At 36.7% G+C, this 20690-nt stretch overlaps 1 protein-coding gene across 1 annotated transcript in view; it reads right to left on the bottom strand.

Annotated features, from left to right (window-relative positions):
• SAMTOR (S-adenosylmethionine sensor upstream of mTORC1) overlaps window positions 1–17685 on the bottom strand; it is an 87024-nt gene extending 69339 nt beyond the window's left edge. Inside the window, exons 1-2 of the mRNA XM_027102147.1 lie at window positions 17412–17685; window positions 2482–2623 (exon numbers count right to left, since the gene is read on the bottom strand). Of these exons, the coding sequence (XP_026957948.1) occupies window positions 2482–2623; window positions 17412–17571 (302 nt within the window). The 5' untranslated portion in view covers window positions 17572–17685. The remainder of the gene's footprint in view (window positions 1–2481; window positions 2624–17411) is intronic.
• Between the last annotated feature and the right edge of the window lie 3005 nt (window positions 17686–20690).

The following is a 20690-nucleotide window of genomic DNA, read 5'->3' as shown; positions in this document are numbered from 1 at the left end:
GTATAACTACTGGAAGCAAACTTTTGTCAAACCCCTTTTAAAGCTGATTTTAGCTTTTCAGAGTGACACTGCTCTCTTAGAATTGTCAACAGGGAAAGGAAATACATATAACCCAAGTTAGAAATACAGATAACTCATTTCAAAATTCAATATTGCTTTGAAGCCTTTTTTCCCCAACCTAGTTTTAAGTTTAAAGTAAAGACACTATAAAACTTCTCTTGGGATTACTTTCCATAGTAACATCTTTTTACCATATTTTGCCACTGTTATTTTTCAGCAGTTTGACCTAAATTCTTATTAATGTTCTTTTTCAGCAGTTTGACCTAAAAATAACCTCTTTCAGAACACATGTAGATACAAAAACTACTGATAAAAACACAAATCTGAGGAAGAAGAAAGAAGAGCGAAGTGTGAGGCATATTCATTATTCAAGTGGAAGGTACAAGCAAATGCTCCTATGAGAATACCACATATCAAAGTGGTATTTGAAATAAAGTCTGAGAGCTTGCCTGATGTATTGGAATACTAATTTAAAAGCAGTGCTGCTAAGAGCAAAGAATGTTGGTCTTAAATAGCGATGGTACTGACTTCCTGATTGGATTACATTATTACTTTGTGTCACAAGGGAAATATTTGGCTCAGTAGTATGCCTCAATTTGCGTTTCTTAGCTTGAAGGAGAAATGTATACTCCGTAGAACAGTCACATTTATAACCATTTTTTCTCTAGAAAAAGAAAAAAAAAAAAAACCAAACATTTTAATCCCAAGCATCTCATTTCTTATTATTCTGGCTCCTTCCTTTAGTTCCTCAACTCCACAATTCTTTGGCTCCACAATCCATTGATAATACCAATCTTTTCACTGTTCCTCACCTACCTCACATTTTCAGCTCACTTCTTACATATCATCATAATCACCACCATGTATACATCACCATCTCCCCTGCTCCTCTCTTAAGTCATTATACTCATTTGAGCATTAATCCTACCACACTGTCTGTCCATTCACTCTCTCCTTCTCCAAGAAAACTGTTTCACTATAACTTTGTGCCTTGATTACTGTAGCAGCTTCCTAACTGGTTTCCTTACTAACATCCTTGCCTTTTCTATAGTCTATCTTAACACTACAATTAGTTCTTAAAAATCCTTGACACATTTCAAAAGATTAGTAAGATCCTGTAACTTTTTCTTCTTAAAACATTTAATGACTTCGCATCTCATGCAGAATAAAGGCCAATGTCTTCACAATGGTCCACAAGATCCTACAAAATCTAGCTGTTTGTTATCTTATTTTCTATCACTCTCCCCTTCTCATTCTGTTCTAGCCAAACAGGTCTCCTTACTGTTTCTGAAACATGCCAGCAAGCTCCTGTCTCAAGGCCTCTGGACTTGTTAAGGCTTGCTCTCTTACTTCCTTCATGTCTTTTACACATCACTTTAGTGAGGCCTTCTCTGTCTACCCTCTTTAAAATTGTTTTATTTCTCCTTGCTTTATTTTTCTCACAGCACTTACCATTATCTGACCTAGTGTATATTTAACTTATGTATTGTTTCTTGCTTCTAACCCTCACTAGCATGTAAGTTCAATGAGAGCAAGGATTTTATCTGTTTGGTTGAGTGCTATACTCACAGTGCCTATGATGTGACTGGTACACAGAAGACAATCACTTAAAGTTATTTATTAAATGAATAAATAAAAGAACGAAGTAAAATACATATTTTTCTCTGGATTATTTATTGAATAAATGAAATAGGCACTATTATATAACTTTTAAATGAAATCAAAACAGAAACTTTGAATAAAAGATAATTGAAATGAAATATAAACCTAAAGTTACCATAAACTTATTGTCCAAGCAGAAAGATAATGTTTTGTTTTCTGGGAATTGATTTTTAAATTCAGTCAATATACAAATTCATTCTTATTATTTTACCACTTGAGAGAAATGATCAGCAGTATTCCATTTTCTGATGTTTTTAAAATTAGAAGCTCTGCTATGAGAAAATAAACATTATCCAAAGTCAATATAAGTGCTGGAATACCCTGAATCACATATAAAAATTCAGGATTTGGAAACTTTTAAGATGTTTTCAGCTTTAAAGAATGGAAAGTATTCATTTTTACTTGAATCCAAATATAATTATCTAAAGAACTTTCTATACTATAACTTATTAATGATGAGTCAAGTGCTAAATCTCATATTTTAAATGTACCAATGCTTAATTAAACAAATGTATTTAAAGTTATACACTTAAAAAGTTGAAACAAAGAAATTTAAGTTATATCAAAGAAAAACACTTTGATTAAAAAAAGGTGAATGAAATAAACATAGAGAAAGTGAGGCAATGGGAAGAAGCTATTTAAAAGACATCATCTGTTTTAAAACATTTTGGTACAATGAATCATATACGGCATTACTTAGACTTAAGAATTTAAATAATACATTAGAAACCAAAACTGTTAGTTCATAAAAACACTCACCTACAACACCATTCAATACGACCTTCGCCCTCACAAGTTTTTGCCCAATGATTATCTGCCAAATTTTTCATTGCAACAGCATATTCACAAAGTGTTTCCTCATCCTCACAATGTTCTCGCCAGATCTTATCAAAATCTCCCACTAAAAACAAGGAAAAAATTAAATTAAGTTGACTTAAAATACATCAGGCTCCTAAAAGCTTCAGCATAATCTACAATTATTTAAAGACGAATAAAAGCAAACTCATGAAGTAAAATTCTATGAAGTTTAAACTTCATAATTTTCGAAGTTCCTTTATGCAAATTGGATCCATCATTTTAACCATGATGATTTGATAACCAAATAAATTTTACCATTTTAAACAGATGGATTTGTGAAGCTGAATAAAACTAATAAATACAAGTAGACATACACAAGTTATCAATTTATAAACCAAAAACATCCTGGTAGGGGACAAGTATGGCTGGGCATTCAAACATTAATTGTCCTGCTACCATTGGGCAATACGACCTTGCAGCAACAGAGAAGCCACTTAATCCTTCTTCTTGTCTGTTATTTTCTTGGATCTCTACAAATTTATCAGTTTTCTATATTAAAAGGGGTTGATAAGTGAGATGGCAATGTAAATTAGCATGCAAATTAAATGGTTGTGTACTGATACACTTGGACTTGCTGTAGGCATACTACACTTAAAAAATTATAATCCTAGTGCAAAAACATTGCTAGAGAAATTACCTTGGAAAACTCTCCAAAGTTTTGAGTCTTTATAAGATGAATAAAAATTATAAGCTGACTACATTATCTGGCCACAGCATTACTTCCAGCTACTACCTTTTTTCTTTTTTAATTAGATCAGTCATCATATTTAATTTGAAAAATCAATGTGAGTTCTGATAAAGAAAGGTATGAATATGCCACAGTCAAATAAATAACATTTACATAATTGTAAAGGTAAAAGAGTAAAAAAAATTATCAAGTTGGCTTCAATCAATGTTCTTAGACATAATCTAGGTTCTCTTGCCACATGTTCAAATATAGGCAACTGTTTAGCGACAGAATAAACTTAAAAACATAAATACAACAACCAAATTTGGGGATGATAATTATATTCAAGTTCTTTCCCCAGGTGAGACAATTAGATTCCAGTATTTAAGAGTTGGTTTTTTTTTTTAACAGAAAAGGAATTATAATAGTTCAAATTTAACAACACTTATCTATTCAAAATTTGAAAAACTTTACTGGTTATTTTAAGCACTTAGCCCAGTACATACTGAGCTGAAAACCAAACTATTAGCCTTCTAGTTTGACCAATACCAGAAAGAGCAATAAGGGTACAAATATGCCCTCACACTCACATTGCTCAGTTAAGATGAATATGTATCAGTCTCAGCCTTGGTCTGAATATTGACTTTAAACCCCAAAAGAATGAAAAGCTTTCTCTTTTTTCATGGTTATGTTCTTATACAATAATATTTTCATTAATCACTAATATTTGTGTAGTGACAGGGCTCTCAATTTGTTATACAGCAGGTTGGCAATAACTGTCCACTGAAAACAAGCAGGCAAACAACTTTTTCTACATTCTCAAAGAAAAACCCCTCAGTTTTAGTAACATCTTTCAGATGTAGTTATTTATCAAGTATCTAAGTAGGACTACAGGAAGTAAAGTCTTTGAAACAAATACTTTGATTAATGATACCTTAATAAACCTATGATGTTCATAAGACTATTCCTGACTTTACTCATCAGACTTGATGTCAAATGATTCATTAAGGTACAGTATTATTTTAAAGGTGCTTTATCTTTTTTTGAGATGGATATCGTCAACTCTAAAAGGCCCTTTGTTTGAATATGTAAGTTTCACTGTCTTATGTAATGTACATATTATAAATAAATACATAAATTTACTACATTTTCTGGTAATAGAAGTCATTCAAACAAAAGTTTTAAGATCAAATACGTTCGGGAAAAGCTATGTTTAACATACTTAAACAGATTTCCTTTTTTTAAGACTTCTTAGTTTAGATTCTACAGAAGGTACAACTTAAGACAAGGACCTGGGTTCAAGTAGTCTATTTAGGAGGGAACCCTATGAAACAGGAGTGAGGGAGTGGGGAGAACAAGTTAAGGGAGGAGAAAATGCTAATACAAGGGTGCATTACTGAGGCTGCTGCTGTGGGCAGCACAGAAGCATACAGAAAGCCTCTGGAATTGTATACCTAAAGGATGGGAGGCTGGAGCATTTATCTATCAGTTACTATCCCCCATTAACTGAGGGTTGTTAACAACCTGTACCTCTAAGTCTACACTTAGGCACTGAAAAAGGGGATTCCCTCAGTGGGCTCCATCAGTGTTGGAAAAAGGTGAAAAATAGAAAAGAAAGCAACACACATTTAAAATGGGACTCCGTCGGGGTCAAGTGCCTCTGAGCTCACAGTGTTTGTCCACCACACCCAAGGACCAATGGTATGCTGTGAGCCGCCAAAGGCATCTACTATAAATTCTCAGAGTCCTTACTATAACATCGTATACTGTGAAACTCAATTTACCCTAGAATTATTCTACTAGTTATGAGATACAAAGACGAGTTTATATATATGTGGAAACCTATTGCCCTTCAGCTTTTTAGATGACCTCTAGTTTCTCACACTCAAAATTCTCTTTAAATACTTCAATTTTTTATGTAGTTTTAAGGCTTACTATCTGCTCTACTAAAGTTTTGAGGAAGGATTCACATTTTGTCTGTAAGCCTATCAAACTGATTGTAAACTTCTATTTAATGTTTTCACTAACATTTAAGAGTCTCCAGACTCTCTAAATATGCTGATACTGAGATTAACGTGATTAATAAAGTCAGTACACTTAATATATAATTGAAACTAATGCAATTGTACATACTTTTCATTCCTTCAACAGATTTGCTGGGAAAATACTCTAGGTCAAACACTATAGAGAATAATAAAGCTAACGAGCAAGCACTGGCATCAAAGGAAGGGGAGAAGATGTATTAAAATGTGGTATCTGCTCTAATAGAGATATGAACCTGACATATTCACTATGGTCCATGTAAGCCATTCTGGACCCAGAACTTTTAAATCATGTATTTATTCAACAAAAAGTATCAAACCCCAACTACTAGGTATACACTATGTTATATGTCTGGTGGTTACAAAGTTGAACAAAAAATATAGTTAGCCTTCAGAAATTCCACTTTCCAGAATACCCTTGAAAGGTTATTTTTAAAATAAATAAATTTATTGAAAACAGAATGGGAAAATTCAGTATTTTTTCATAATAGCCCATTATTTGTTTTTACAGTATTCAAAATAGTGCTATTTACCTTTTAATCACTGTATTTTCAAAATAATTTATGATTTGGGTTCCAGAAGTCAAAAAAAGTTAAAGTTCACCAGTGCCCAGTATACAAATTCAAAACTCTGCTGCTAACTTGGTCAAACTGCATATGCAAAAAAATATGTTAAAACTCAATTCTGAGGATTTTTTGGTTGTTGTTATCTTTTAGTTATTAGGTCAACCAATATTTAAAAGACTGTCTTATTTAAAAGGAAATACTTATTCATTATCGAAAGGTAAATTAAGAACTAAGAACTTCCTGAGGTCTGCATCAAAGATCTACTCAACAGAACAAGAAATGCTTAAGTATTAAAATTCAATCAGAGGTCTCAATGAATTAATAATTAGCTTTATAATGATTTTTATATATTGGTATTTGTGATGACTCAAAATCATTGTGATTAATAATCTATTTCCTTACTTATTTCTTACAGGCATCCTATAAAAATATGAATGTATCTTAGTTAAAAAGAGAGACAGAGAGAGAGAAAAGGGGGGGGGGGCGAAGTGAAGAGAAGGAAATGGAGAGAAGGAGAGGAAAATCTCTAATTAATGCATACATTCGAATTTGCCCTAACACAGAGAAGTCTGGGCAATTAAAAAATTATATTTAGAAAGCACAATTAAATATATATATGTCCTGCAGCCTAACTTGAAATTAATAGTTAATAAACATTTTATAGTCAGACTAAAATAATAAATCTAGAGAAGGAATCAGTATTCATTTGTTCAAATACATCATTTTAAGATCAACTTAAAGCTCTGCCAGGTCTTAAAGATAAAGTCACCTGATTCTCATAAAATTCTAGAATGAAGTTCACATTAACATGACTTCTATTCATTATATTCTCTTTACATTTAAATTTTTAAAAACACTAATTAAAAAATTAATTAATAATTCAAAACACAAGTGATGCCAACTTAAAGTTGCCAAACCAAATTCAGTATGGAAATCGGATGAACCAAATTATTCTGAAGCTTGGTCCTACTGTCAGGAATAATACCATAATTATTGACTAAACTCACCTTCACAAACATATGCAACAACTAAAGAATAAATATAAGTTACTTCCTATGAAAAGACAATAACTAGGAAAAAATAGCACATTCATTAGTTGATTAAAAAGACAAAGTTCTATGGAATCTAAGAAGGAAAAAAAAAACCAAGCAAGCTCATAGATACAGAGAACAGACTGGTAGTTGCCAAAGGCAGAGGGTAGGGGAGTGGGCAAAATAGGTGAAGGGGGTCAAAAGGTACAAACTTCCAGTTATAAAATAAATATGTCATAGAGCTGTTAAAAAAAAAAGTTCCATTTTTAAGAATTTTGTGATTAGTTTAAGATATTATTACTTTGACTGCAGGTGTCTTTGTAAGAACCAAGTATAATAAGTTAAGGAGTTATTTATTGTTGCTCAACAACAGCTGTATTACAGGTCCAAACTCAGGTGAACCAATGGAATCTCTAAACTGTCTCTTTAGAATGGATACTCTTTAGAATGGATACTATTCTTCCTTTTTGAATTAACCTCTCTCATGCCTTCAAAACATAACTGAATTCCCATGTTCTTCAAGAGGATTTACCTGCCTCCCATTTGATCATCTTACAATTCCCCCCATATGCAGTTGCCATCCTTATAGTACTCTGTCACTTGTTTATATAAAGAGTTTTCTATTAAAACCAGGTGTGATTTTTCCCATTAGAAAGTATAAATTGAAAGGCAAAGACTACTTTTGATTTATAACTTATATAAGCTATAGAAGTTAATCATGGTACCCCATTAATGGGGGAGAAAATATTTAAATTTTCACCGTGCTCAAAAATTATAAGAAGGGCTTCTCTGGTGGCGCAGTGGTTGAGAGTCCACCTGCCGATGCAGGGAACACGGGTTCGTGCCCCGGTCCGGGAGGATCCCACATGCCGCGGAGCAGCTGGGCCTGTGAGCCATGGCCGCTGAGCCTGTGCGTCTGGAGCCTGTGCTCCGCAACGGGAGAGGCCACAACAGTGGGAGGCCCGCGTACAGCAAACAAAAAAAAAAAATTATAAGAAACACCAAAAATTACAAATTAAATAGTTGCTAGAGTAAAATTCAAATTACAGTTCATAACTGTCAATAGATAATAGTGATGAATAAGCAGTAAAATTTGAATACTTCAAACAGTGTTCTCAAAATATTAGTTACGAGACGTTTAGGAAACCAATAGGTTCAAAGTCAATTTTCTGGAGAATCTCTCCACTGTTTTAAGCTAACTTATCATTTTTTTTCACTTCACATTATTGTCAAAAAAAAAAAAAAACAACCAAACTTGCAAGTGGAAACACAATCACATCTATTAAATTCTTCGATTATAGTACATGGGTCTTTTTGGAAAACCTATAAGGTTAAGAAGAAATTATTGGTAACACATTACATAGATAAAAAATTACTTATAAATGAATAAAATGAATAAGAGGTGCTAAGGTTCATGCATTTTTTCATGCTGGGACCATTTGATGTTTAGAAGTGCATTAGAAATAATATTATTTTTTCAATAACTCTATTCTAATTCTCAGTATAAAAAGACAGAATATAAAGCACAGAAGGTAAGACATTTAGCAAGTGTAAATCTGAGGCCAATTTAAGATAAGAATAGCATGTCATTCTTGTCAGTTTAGCCTTGTGAGTCACAATACCAAAGATTAACATTGCACTATTGTGGTCCTTAAGTGGCGTACAATGCAATGGAGAAGCTATCACATGATTCCATGTATATAAAATTCTAAAATATGAAAACAAATCTACAGGGACAAGAGATCAGTGGGACCAAGAGTAGAGTGAGAGAATGACTGCAAAGGAGCACGAGGAAATTTGGGGGGCAACAGAAATGTTCTGTGTCTTGATGTGCTAGAAGAATATAGGGTGTATACATCTGTCAAACCCAGTGAATTATATACTTTAACTGTGTGTAGTTTATTGTATATAAATTGTACCTCAATAAATTTCATTTTAAAATATGACGTGCTGTGAACACAGCAAAAGTTACAAAATAAAAACTGTATTTCATTAAATTTGAGGGTCATCAAATACTCTGAAAACAAAAACAAGGAGTTACCTTGAGTATCACAAACAAGTCTTAAACTTTTAGAAATTCAGAAAATTTTCACTTTTACTTAGGTATATTACCAAATAGATGACCAGATTACCAAATTCAAGTTCAAAGAACATTTAAAGGTCATTTTCTCTAATATGAAGTAAGCAGAGAAACTCATGACCAAGTGGAAACAAGTTCAGCAGCCATTCCAAGACATTAAAACAAAGTGATCAGGACAAGATTGTCTCACGAACATAGTTAAACCACACACAGACCAGCTTTCTCAGTATTCTTGAGCATCTGATATAGTGACACACATAGAGGTGGGACAAAAACATCCAAGATGTTTGGTGTTGAAGCAGCTCCTGAGAATCAAACAAACGAACCACCTGAAAACCTGCATCTTACACCTAACGTGTTGCGACTAGTCATTTCTCTGATAAGGGGAAAAACTCAGTATTCTAATGTGCTAAAAAGGTTGGACCTTTCACATAAAAAGTTAGAAATACAAAAAGCAAATGGGTCAAGAAAAAAAAGAAAAGAAAAAACACTACAGCAATCCTAGTACTGAAGAAGAAAGACACTATAGAATAGTCTAGATACAAATTCCAGAAACCATTCAATCTTCAATGCCCTTAATGCATCCAGGTGGTAGCTACAGATACACCTTTAATTTTTAAAATTATGTATTTAACACAAGTAATGCTTCCTATGTGCCAGATACTGTTTTAAGTACTTTACAAATATTAATTCATTTAATTCTAATACCAACCCATTGAGGCAGATATTTTACTTTACAGATAAGGAAATTGAAGTATAGAGAGATTAAGTAACTTTCTCAAGGGTACACATCAAACCTGGCAGTCAAGTGCCTAAGTCCATGCTCATAACCGCTATACCACCTTGCCTCTCTTTATGAGTTTTTAATTTATAAACTTTCATGGATATGAACAAAGCTTTGCACTAAAGCAAAGTACACTGACTCTACTAGCCACAAACAAATGGTCTTTTGTCAGTCAAACGCAGTTATTTTCTCTCTGCAACTGCATTATTTGTTAGATTTCTGGCAGTGATTTCAACTCTGGCTGCACACTGGAATCCCCTAGAAGTTTCATTTAATTGGTCTGAGGTGGGAACTGGTCATTTATTTCACTGCTCCCCAAATGAATCCACTGTGCAGCCATGGCTTAAAGCCATGGGTCTATGGCAAGACTGTAAACTCAAAAGTCTGGTGAAATAATACACAGAGCAATTGAGACCTGGGGCAAACTGAAGAGTCAAAAATTTAATTAAAAAACAAAACACTGCATAGATTAAAGTTCACATTTATAAACACAGTTTGGCCCATGGTGCATCTTCTGTGCATGGAGCACTCTCTTACTATAAACATATTTATGATAAAAAAGTTAATTGAAATGTAAAACTTTGAACACATCCTGTACAAGAGATGGAAAAAATCAAGAAGTTAGAAATAATGGCATCAGTATCTGTTATTCCCCTGTGAAACAACTTTACCGAAATGTGTACCACCACACAGATCTCTTGTTTAGTGTAAGCAAAGGACTTATGGAGAAACTTCTGGGACTTAAATTTTTATATAAATGGGAATAGGAATTTCTATATAAGTAGAGCAATTTCTGTATAAATGAGAATAGGGGATACTCAGATGTCCCTCTAAAGGCATGGGGTTCTAAAATAACCCTTGCAATGAGCATCAATATACCTACACTTAAAGCACAATAAATTAGTACAGTTTAGATCAGTGGTTCTCAGATGTTTGGATTTTACAACAAGTACAAATTTCACCTCCAAAATTTAGGCAATTGATATTGGGGTTGCAAAATTTTGTGTGTGAAATTAGAGGATATAATATATATACACATACACAAAATTATCACCTTCTTATACCAACACACACAGAGACACATTATACCACACACTATATCCTTATTAGTTCTCATTTTCTGAGAACAAAAATTTTTTTAATCTATATTTGCCACTCTTTACAGTTTTTTTAATAAAAAAATGGAATGATACTAATAATGATAATTTGGACCATTTTCAAAAGGTTAAATTAATCTAATATACTCACTTTAAAAGATATGACAATAAATTCATTACAAAAAATTTGTATCCAAAGTTAAAATTTTAAAGTTATGAATACAAAAAGATTAGACTCAAACTATAAGGAAATATGTATATCAGCTTCTTTCTTTTGTGTGTGTGTGCCTTCAATCTACAAGGCAAGGTGCTAGGTACTAGGGATACAAAGATAAAAGGCAGAGTCCTACTCAAGTAACTAAATTCAGTGAGAAAGACAAGTGAACTGATAAGTGATAACTATGATAAAAGCAAGGCAATTGTGCCATGGGAGCATACGGTAGAATGGGCAGTACTTACGTAAAACTGGACACTACTGGTATCTTCCAAGGATCTGTCCTCAGTTATACATTACCATCACTCCATTGGGTCATTCATCTGCCCTCAAAGCTACAACTTCAAGAGAGAGCTTCCAATCCTTCACTTCCAAGGGATACATTCCAAACTAAATCATTACCACTATCCCTATGACAAGCCAACCTGCCTGTCTACTCCTTTCTCCCTGCTCCCACCTCAACACAGACATTTCCAAACTGGATGGAAATGGCTATTTATATTTTTCCAGGCAAGAAATCTTGGCATCATCAATGACTCTTTTCCCCTTTACCTTCATTAAAACTGCTCACTTTGACTTCGACTTATGTTTGACTATTTGACTTACCTTTCTCTATTTTCATGATCACTACTGTTATTTATGCTATTATTCACCTTTAAAAAATAGATTAGTGTAAGAGTCTCCTAGCTGATCTGCTTTCTTCTAGATTCCTTCCTACTCCAATCTAGAGTACTTTAGCTAGGTGTTCCTCAACCCTTTTGTCCACTGTATAATCTATGGAGCTTTTAAATAATGCTGATGCCTGTGTTCCACAAAGTTCCAGAGATGATACTGATGTGGAATCAAGGCTAATATCCACTGCATTTGTTGTTATATTTTTTCCCACAAAACAATCAAAGGATCTATACCAATACTTTTTAGTTTTACCGTACCTTTTTAAATACAAAAAATTCCTAAAAAGATACAAAGATGACTAGAAATCAAATAGTTAATATACTATGTGTACCTCACTGAGCTGACTGTTTATCAATGTTCCCTCTATCTTTTAATGTTACTAATTATTAAACTCTTTTCATTTTTGTTCCCCCTACTAGAATGGCAGTTCAAACTCTCCTAGGGCCAAGTTAACAAGCATTTCTGTGGACACTTTTCACCTTATTTTGTTGATTGAGCAAAGATTCTACCAAAAAACCCAGCATTTTCAGATTCTATATCAGAATCAGAAAAGACCATGTAAAGAAAAAAGAGTAAAACTTCACTTGATAAAAAAGTAAAAAAGGGCTTCCCTGGTGGCGCAGTGGTTGAGAGTCCGCCTGCCGATGCAGGGGACGCGGGTTCGTGCCCCAGCTGCGGAGCGGCTGAGTCCGTGAGCCATGGCCGCTGGGCCTGCGCGTCCAAAGCCTGTGCTCCGCAGTGGGAGAGGCCACAACAGTGAGAGGCTCGCGTACCGCAAGAAAAAAAAAAGTAAAACAAGGAGAACCTGTGAAAAGTGCCTTGGGGTCACCGAGTTGGTCAGTATTTTGAAACAGTTTTGAAAGCCACCAAAGGAAAAAAAAATTAGAAAATTTCAGTTAAAAACACATAGTCTGGGCTTCCCTGGTGGCACAGTGGTTGAGAGTCCGCCTGCGGATGCAGGGGACACGGCTTCGTGCCCCGGTCCGGGAAGATCCCACATGCCGCGGCGCGGCTGGGCCCGTGAGCCATGGCCGCTGAGCCTGCGCGTCCGGAGCCTGTGCTCTGCAACGGGAGAGGCCACAACAGTGAGAGGCCCGCGTACCGCAAAAAAAAAAAAAAAAAAAACCACATAGTCTGTTATCCTAATTTTAAAAACAATTTCAAAACTTTGTTTCAGGAAAAACTCTGACGATACATTTATTCTTTCATTTTTAGACCTTTTGGTTTTAGTTTAAAATTATTTCTAATTCAAATGTTTTTTTCCTTCCCCCTACAATTCTCATTTTAGATGTATGCTAAAGAAAACTCAATCACAAATGTATTTCTCAGCTTATCCTAAACTGCTATTCTAGCTCACTCTTTGTCTCAAACAAGGAAGAATAATTTCAATAATCAATAAGAAGTAAACATCTAAACTAGGCTATTTAGTAGTTGACTCTTAAAATGCTGCTCACAGCTGTTAACCTTTGTAACAATGTTTTCCAGACTTAGTCTACAGAACCAACCTACTCTGTGTTCTCCTTTTCTGTTTCAGTATCAGTAATCTGTCTTACGTACTCTAACCACTTTTATATTATCATTGCTACTAATAAGATTGATTTTTTTTAATGTAGAAAAGTATAATAAAGATCTCCCATTAAACCATGACTTTGAGAATATCACTGTTAACAGGGTAACGTGCATTTTTATTTTTGTCTGATTGATAACCTACACGGGTATATGTGACAAACTTGTTTAACCTGTTTTGGCATACAGAATAAGTAAATTCAGAGACCTAATTAAGTTGATGAAAATTGCTGAAGTAAAGACATTCACAAGATAAGTTAAAAAATCAAAACTAAGGAATGGGGATCATACTTTTATTCGTAACAGCTGTAGCCTTTACATTTTCTTGTAGTTTTTACACGGATACTTTCAATTTAAAAAGAGATGCCAAACATAATAACAATCATTACAGGAATAAGATTATGTGACTAGGATTATGGAAAAAATCATACAAAGTCAACTGAAAATACACACGGCTCTACTTCAGTTCTCAATTGGATATGTACTTATCAGGCAGATTTGATTAAACAATGACTCCCTGTTCCAAACTCCCTGTTTGGAAAGAAAAACTAGCTGTTTCTTATTTAAAAGCTGTCTCCAATCCTATGATATATTTTTAAATATTTTTGGCTTATATCAAGGCCATTATTTTGAAAATTCTGTATAGCAAAGAAAGAAAACACCTACATCTGCAAGCATATTTCCATTTATATAAACTCAGTCTAAAAGACTGTCCCTTATCTATAAATGGCTGACACCAGAAACACCCCTTCTCATCACCATTCCTAAACATTTCCCTACCATTTCCTTTTGGTAACTACTTCAGATATCAGCACTGCCTGGAACACTGACGTTTATCTCCAGTTCTCACTTTACTCTTATACATATAGAGAAAGGATCTCTAAGTGGTGACACAGGACAGGCAGTAAAATGGAGCAGAGAGGGGAAAAGTGGTAAAAGAGTACATTAAACTTACCTGCTAGTCTTTACAATCCTATCCACTACCCCCTACCCCAAGCCTGCTCACTGCCACAACAAGCATCAGTTTGGACAAATGGACTGGGAAGGATGGAGAAAAACCTTTTTCTACCACATCAGAAAAATCTTATTTTCAATCTTATTCCTGCTTCATGTTCAATTCCACTACCAGAGATAAGGAAAGGGAAAACTATATTATCCAACCCTACACTCATTATCCAGGTCTCACTCCTGTCTTTACTATCCAGTGAATGTTTTGCCTCCTTCTTTATTCTACCCCAACTTATTTCCTTCTTTGCCAAAACTCCTTAAGAAACCCACATCTCACATAGCCCTAACTCAGCGAACCATACCTATCCCATGGATTGCCCCATCCCCGTCAGTTTACATCCTCTTACCCAACACAAATTCTAGGGCTACGTCCTGCTTCCCATTTTCCCTACCACTCCAACATTTGGAGACACCATTAGGCTTTGAATTGGAAGGAAAAACACATTATTCCCATAAAATACGTTCTGTGCTAATGATAAACTATCCAAACTTCAAGCAAGTTATTTTACTATTTTTAGGATTCAGCTCACTCATGTGTAAAAAGGAAGTAGTTTAGATTACCAGTCCAAAATCTGGCTGACCAATTTCCAAGCACCACTGATAGGGATTCTGAAACTGTACATCTGAGGTGGAATGGAGTAATTTTCTAAAAGGCACCCATATAAGTCTATTGTTTATCCATGTTTGGGAATCACTGATAAATGCTAAAGTTCCTTCTAGTTTAACATTCCAAGATTCTAAGCTGGAATTTTCACTGCATTTTCTGATAGGAATATTGTTATAAAAGGAGTAAAGTTTCCATAGTTATTGGTGTTACAGTGCAGGCATGTTACTGATCAAACAGGCCTTTGTAACCTGACCTAGAACCTAAGCACCATTTATATTATTATTTTATAACCAGAGATGACTTTGCAAATGATATGATAATGATACTAAGACCTCAAAGGAAAGCACTAAAAATTACTTCTTTGGTATTATTATGTGCATAATCAGACTTTTTCACAGATGGCCTTTTCATGGATTTTTGTCAAATCACAACTAAGATTTGACCTACAGGTCAGAAATAAAGGTAGAAAGGGCAGACTCTTTAGGATCTTTTACTTTGCTAATTCACTGATGGGGCTTTGTATATCATTAGAGTAAAACCTAGAGAAGTCTAGATCACTGGTGGAATTCAGGGCATTAAAACGCCTAAAGAACAGTCTCATTCATGTTTACAAACTGCCAGGACTTTACCTGCCCTAAAGCACACTAGATCATTCACTTATGTACTACATGTATCTGTTCTAGCTCTCGTAACTTCCAAATACTAATTCTCATTATAAACAAGTGTTCCCTTGGTTAATATTCAGGCTTAAAGACATGTTTCAACATGTGAGAACTAAGAAAATATAAACAGCTCTTGAACGCATGATGACACATTAGTAGTATATTAAGTGGAATATATTCATTTATGAATAAGTTAATAATGAATAATAATTATAAAAAGGTAAAAATGGAAACTGAATTATATGCTACCCATTTTTCTTTAAAAAGATGTACTTGCTTAAGTTTATGCAAAATAGCATGATAAATTAAAGTGTGTCCGTTTTATTTGCTCATTTCTCCAAACAACACAAGAACCTACACTGAATGCCATTATGTAAGTGCACTCTCTGAATATCAAGAATGATGCAACGATTGCTATGGTAACTACTCATTTTATTGAATAAATTGTGGGTTGGGGTTTAAAGCATTCTTTTAAAAAACAAATTTTAACATCTCAGTATGCCCGATAAGTCTCTTTCTATTGCTACCTATTAAACAATAACTATAGGCTAGCTTTGAGGAGGACTATTTAAGCAGCTATTAAAAAACTGAGGCTTGAGTTGCCAAGGGGAAAAAACTCTTAAAGTTTGAAAAATGAAACACATCACCTACACTCAAGAGAACAAAAGACACTTAGTTTTTATCTTCCAGAGTAATTGAAAAGTGTTTGTAACTCGAAAGTAACATGATCTTACCTATCTGTTCCTTCACTGTCATAATTTTGCTTCTAATCCTAACTTAACTAAGTATAAGACTGCCGACTTTTGTTTGCAATTAAGCTAAAGACAGAAGAAAGTTATCCCTCGTTTTGATCTTTAGAAGAAATGTCTCCTGAGCGCATGAAAAAACTGAGAATTTTCACTGTTAGTTTCTTATAAAATAGCTCTGTAAAAAAGCCTATATTTTAAAATACCAAGGATAACTGTAGATCCCAACTATAAACCTTCCTCAGGCCCAAGCAAAAGCTACTATGGCTTCTTCCTTTGCTCAAGACCTTCCATAAGAGGGGTTCCCAGCGACGGCCGGCTTCACCAGGGTCTGTATCCTTAGGCGGCTTGGTAGTTACGGATTAGTCAAATCTAAACAGTATTTTGAGAACCTGCCCCAGATCTCTTCCTCTCCCGCCTAAATAAACCCTAAGATGCAGCATTTGAAGAATGGGGGGGGGGTGAGCAAGGATGGAACCCCTCCCCCTTTTAACAAGGTGAAGTCTAGTCAGCTCTAAGGCCTGCTGACTTCGCAGCCCTGGAAGCCAATGCGAGGAAGCTCCGGCCCAGGCTAAAGCCGCAGGAATTAGGTACTAGGAAGGGGGTCTGACGGGGCAGCAAATCAAACAGGCTCATCAGGCGCGAGGCAGCGAAGGGTAACTCGGGCTTCTTTCAGTTCGTCTTTCTCGAATGGATTCTACCTGCCTTCGTGTTTTAGCTTCATGTCTCTCGCAGCGAGCGACCTCCGCCTCCTGTGAGAGGATTTACGTGCTTGTGTGTGTGGTGACAACAATCTCAGCACCCCGGCTGGGGACAGGGGATGGGGGAGGTGGGCACTCGGCTCCTCCACAGGCCTGGAACTCTCCTGAAGGGCCCTCGAAGAAAAGGGGGCGGGAGGAGCACGCCTGACGCCGACCGAGTACTCGACCGAGAAGGGGGCGTCCGGACCTGAGAGAGCGGCCCTAGCAGGGGCTGACGTGCAGCTCCTTCAGGTTGTAATGGTGGCCCCTTGGGGGGAGGGGAGCGGTTGACAAGGGGCTGGGGGCGACGAGGCCTCCCCTTCCCCCCGCTCAGCTCGCTGTTTACCTTCCCGGTACTTCTTGCGGAGCCGCCGGTGGACGCTCTTTACCACCCCGGAGAGCTTCTCCTGCTCCAGCTTCCGCTCCTGCTCCCTGGGCGGCGGAATGCTCGGGGGCCTGGCCCCGTGCCCGCGAGCAGCGCTTCGGCCGCCGGCCCCCGGCTCCATATCGCTGCCGCCGCCGCCGCCCCTCGGGCCCCCGCAGCCGCCCGCCTGACGGAGGAGGTGGGGAAGGAGGAGGCAGCAGCGGAGGCAGCAGCGGGAGGAGACAGAGAACCTGGAGCGACGGCCTAGGAGGTGGCCACTTACCCAAACGCACAAGCTGATTGGTGGACTCTGGAGGGCTGGGCGGAAACGGAAAAGGCCAACGGCCAATGGACGGAGAGCGCCAGGGACGCACCCGCTTGTTTGGGAAGGCGAGCAGCTGAAGGAGGCGGAGTTAGCAGGCTGGAGTTGCCGAGGCGGTAGGAGCGCCAGGCCCGACTGCTCCTCTCCTCTGCCCGCCGCTCCGGGGATTCTGTGCGCAGGCGCTGTGGTGAGGCCACGGAGACGCGCCGTGAGCCACGCGCTTGCGCGTCTGAGCTTGCTTAGGTTGGGCATCTTTCTACCGCCTAGCGTTCTTTCGTCTTCTAGCTATTCCGCCTTTTGCGAGTTATATTCTGGTGTGTTGCAGCCAGGGTCCTCTACCTGAGCCCCCGCTGCACCTTGTCGGTTGTAGGTTCCCTTTAGCTGTGTAGCCCTGAGAAGCGCTTTAGAGGTGACTTGGCAGCACTAGAATTTTAGACTTTAAGGAACCCAGGCATGGATGCTTTGGTGGGCGCAAGAGAGGTATGGCTGCCAAGTACTGGCTTAATTCACGGGCCAACAATGGTTAATGCCTGTAGTGCAAGTGCTGGGCGAAAAGCACAGAACTTGGGGAGAGGAGAGGGACAATAAAAACAATATAAGATGGAAGAGGGGAAAGGAAAGATGGGGAATCCACAACAGATGACTTCAAGAAGTTTCGTGGTGGCCCGGGTATCAGAGAAAGCCTGCGTTGGTCTAATTTGCGTCAGAGCTCTGAGCGCTTTTAAAGTTGGGTTGGGTGACCTCCTGCCTTTTATTTGGTAGGTTAGTTCTACCTCCCTCCCCTTACATCTTCTCATGGGAAGCTCATGGAGAATATGGTTGCTGACTTCTGCCCCAGAAAGGTGGAACGCTGAGAGAGAGAGAGAGAGAGAGAGAGAGAGAGACTGCTGGAGTGTGAGATTGTCAACCAGCTGAGAGCCCTTAATGAATTGTGTTAGGTTGTAGCCCCCGCACTCCACCCACCGCACTGCAGTTGTCGGTTAAATGATGTTGTTTGGAAATTGTTGCAGTAACTATCTGATCAGTAATTTTATAAATATGAATGAAGCCTGCGTTATGTAACCGTTTTGTATGGCACCTTCTGAATAAAGAAGACCCTGAAGAACGTAGCATACACTCTCAAGAACATAGGAGAAGCAAGAGGGAAGAAGTGAAAGCAGATACTGGTGAAATTTAAGATGGAAGATTATGTCCCTACCAGCACAGAGAAGAAGCAGATGAAACACAGATAAACTTCGTAAGAACTAATTGTAATTATGAGGAGAAATTACATGGACATGCCTAATAAAATGAGGATATGCTTCATGAGAATATGGGGGTCTTATTTGGGGGGATTTCATTTGGGAAAAAAGGGAGCTTGAAAAGACATACCTCGTTTGGCTCTTACGTATTTTAATATTTATCGGAGGCAGAAAGAGGTGCAAATATTTGGAAGTTATAATCATAGTAAAGAGAGCATTAAATTTCATTTATACTGAATTGTAGTTAAAAAAAATTTTTTCCCTCCATGCGACTACTAGCACATGAATTTTAAAGTCCTTTTAAAAAGTAAAAATTACACTGAAGGACACCTGGAAAATACAGAAAGTAGTAAAGAAAGTAAAAGTGCTAAGAGAGTAGATCTTAAATGTTTCCATCACAAGAAGAAGTGGTAACTGTGATGGGATGGAGGTGGTAGCTAATACTACGGTGGTAATCATTTTGCAGTTTATAAAAGTTTCAAGTCAATTGGATGCCTTAAACTTACACAATATTATGTGTCAATTACATGTCAATAAAGCTGGTGGAAAAAAAGTAAAAGTCACCTGGAAACCCATCATTGAAAGATAACAGTGCTTTTTTTTTTTCCTTTGCTTGTACATACTTATTTCAAATGAGATATTTCTTATGGCTGTGTGATATTCTATTATATGAATAGCCTATCGTTTTAGTAACCAATTCCCAGCTATTGTATATTTAGGTTTTTTCCAGTTTTTCTGTATTCCAAGTAATGCTTTGATGAACACCCTTGTACACAAATGCTTGTCCATTTCTTTAATTATACATTTCACTAGACTAAGTTTCTAAAAGTTGAATTTCTGAATCAAAGGATCAAACATGTTAAGGTTTTTCACGTATATTGTCAAATTGTCTTTTCTGAAAAGTGGTAGCAGTTTATGTCACCTCCAGCAGTAACTGTGAGTGTTTATTTGATTGCACCCTTACCAACTATAGGTAGTACCATTTACAAAGTCATTAATGAGATTTTTTTTAAAGGTCTCTATTTTTAAGAAACATGTGGGAATTTTCTGCTGTTTCTTAACTGGCTATTCTGGTTGGCATAATTTTTAACACTAAATACTAATATAAGAGCAAGTAAAAGGAACTTATTTAAGACTATCTAGTTGTCATTTTTCAAGCAAATTGAAGAGCTCCACACTTTTAATTTGTTTTTTGATTTCATATTTTCTCGAGAAGCAACTCAAGATTAGAAACTAAACAGCTGGATTTTATTCTAAATTTGAATGAATTCACATAGGGCAGAAGGCCAACATGTCCTGAGATACATCAATACTGAATTTTCTTTGGAGGGCTGTGGCAACCAGCCATAGACCACAGTATAAAAAGGAGTTTATAATCTTCCTCCAGTGTGATTAGCAATATTGGGAAAAGCTTTCTGGCTGTTAAGGTAGCAGAAGAATGGTAGCAATATTTTCCATTTAAGTAAAATAATTGTCCCAATTGCTGGTAAGAAGAATTCACTGCAGAAAGTAGGTTTGGTGCCATATTCAACGAGCATATCCTATGCTCAGGAAAATATCAGCATCTTCCCCCTACCCTCTCTATGTGTGACAGAATTTCATTTACTGTAAATATCTTTAAAATTTTTTTCTCATTATTATTATAAATGGCTCTTGGGAAAAGGGATGTTGGAATAAAACAGTATTCACTGAATGGGA

The sequence above is a fragment of the Aethalodelphis obliquidens genome, unplaced genomic scaffold (assembly GCF_003676395.1).
Source record: "Aethalodelphis obliquidens isolate GAN/ISIS:26980383/991018 unplaced genomic scaffold, ASM367639v1 scaffold5, whole genome shotgun sequence".
Lineage (NCBI taxonomy): Eukaryota > Metazoa > Chordata > Mammalia > Artiodactyla > Delphinidae > Aethalodelphis > Aethalodelphis obliquidens.
This window is presented reverse-complemented; position numbering and strand designations above follow the sequence as displayed.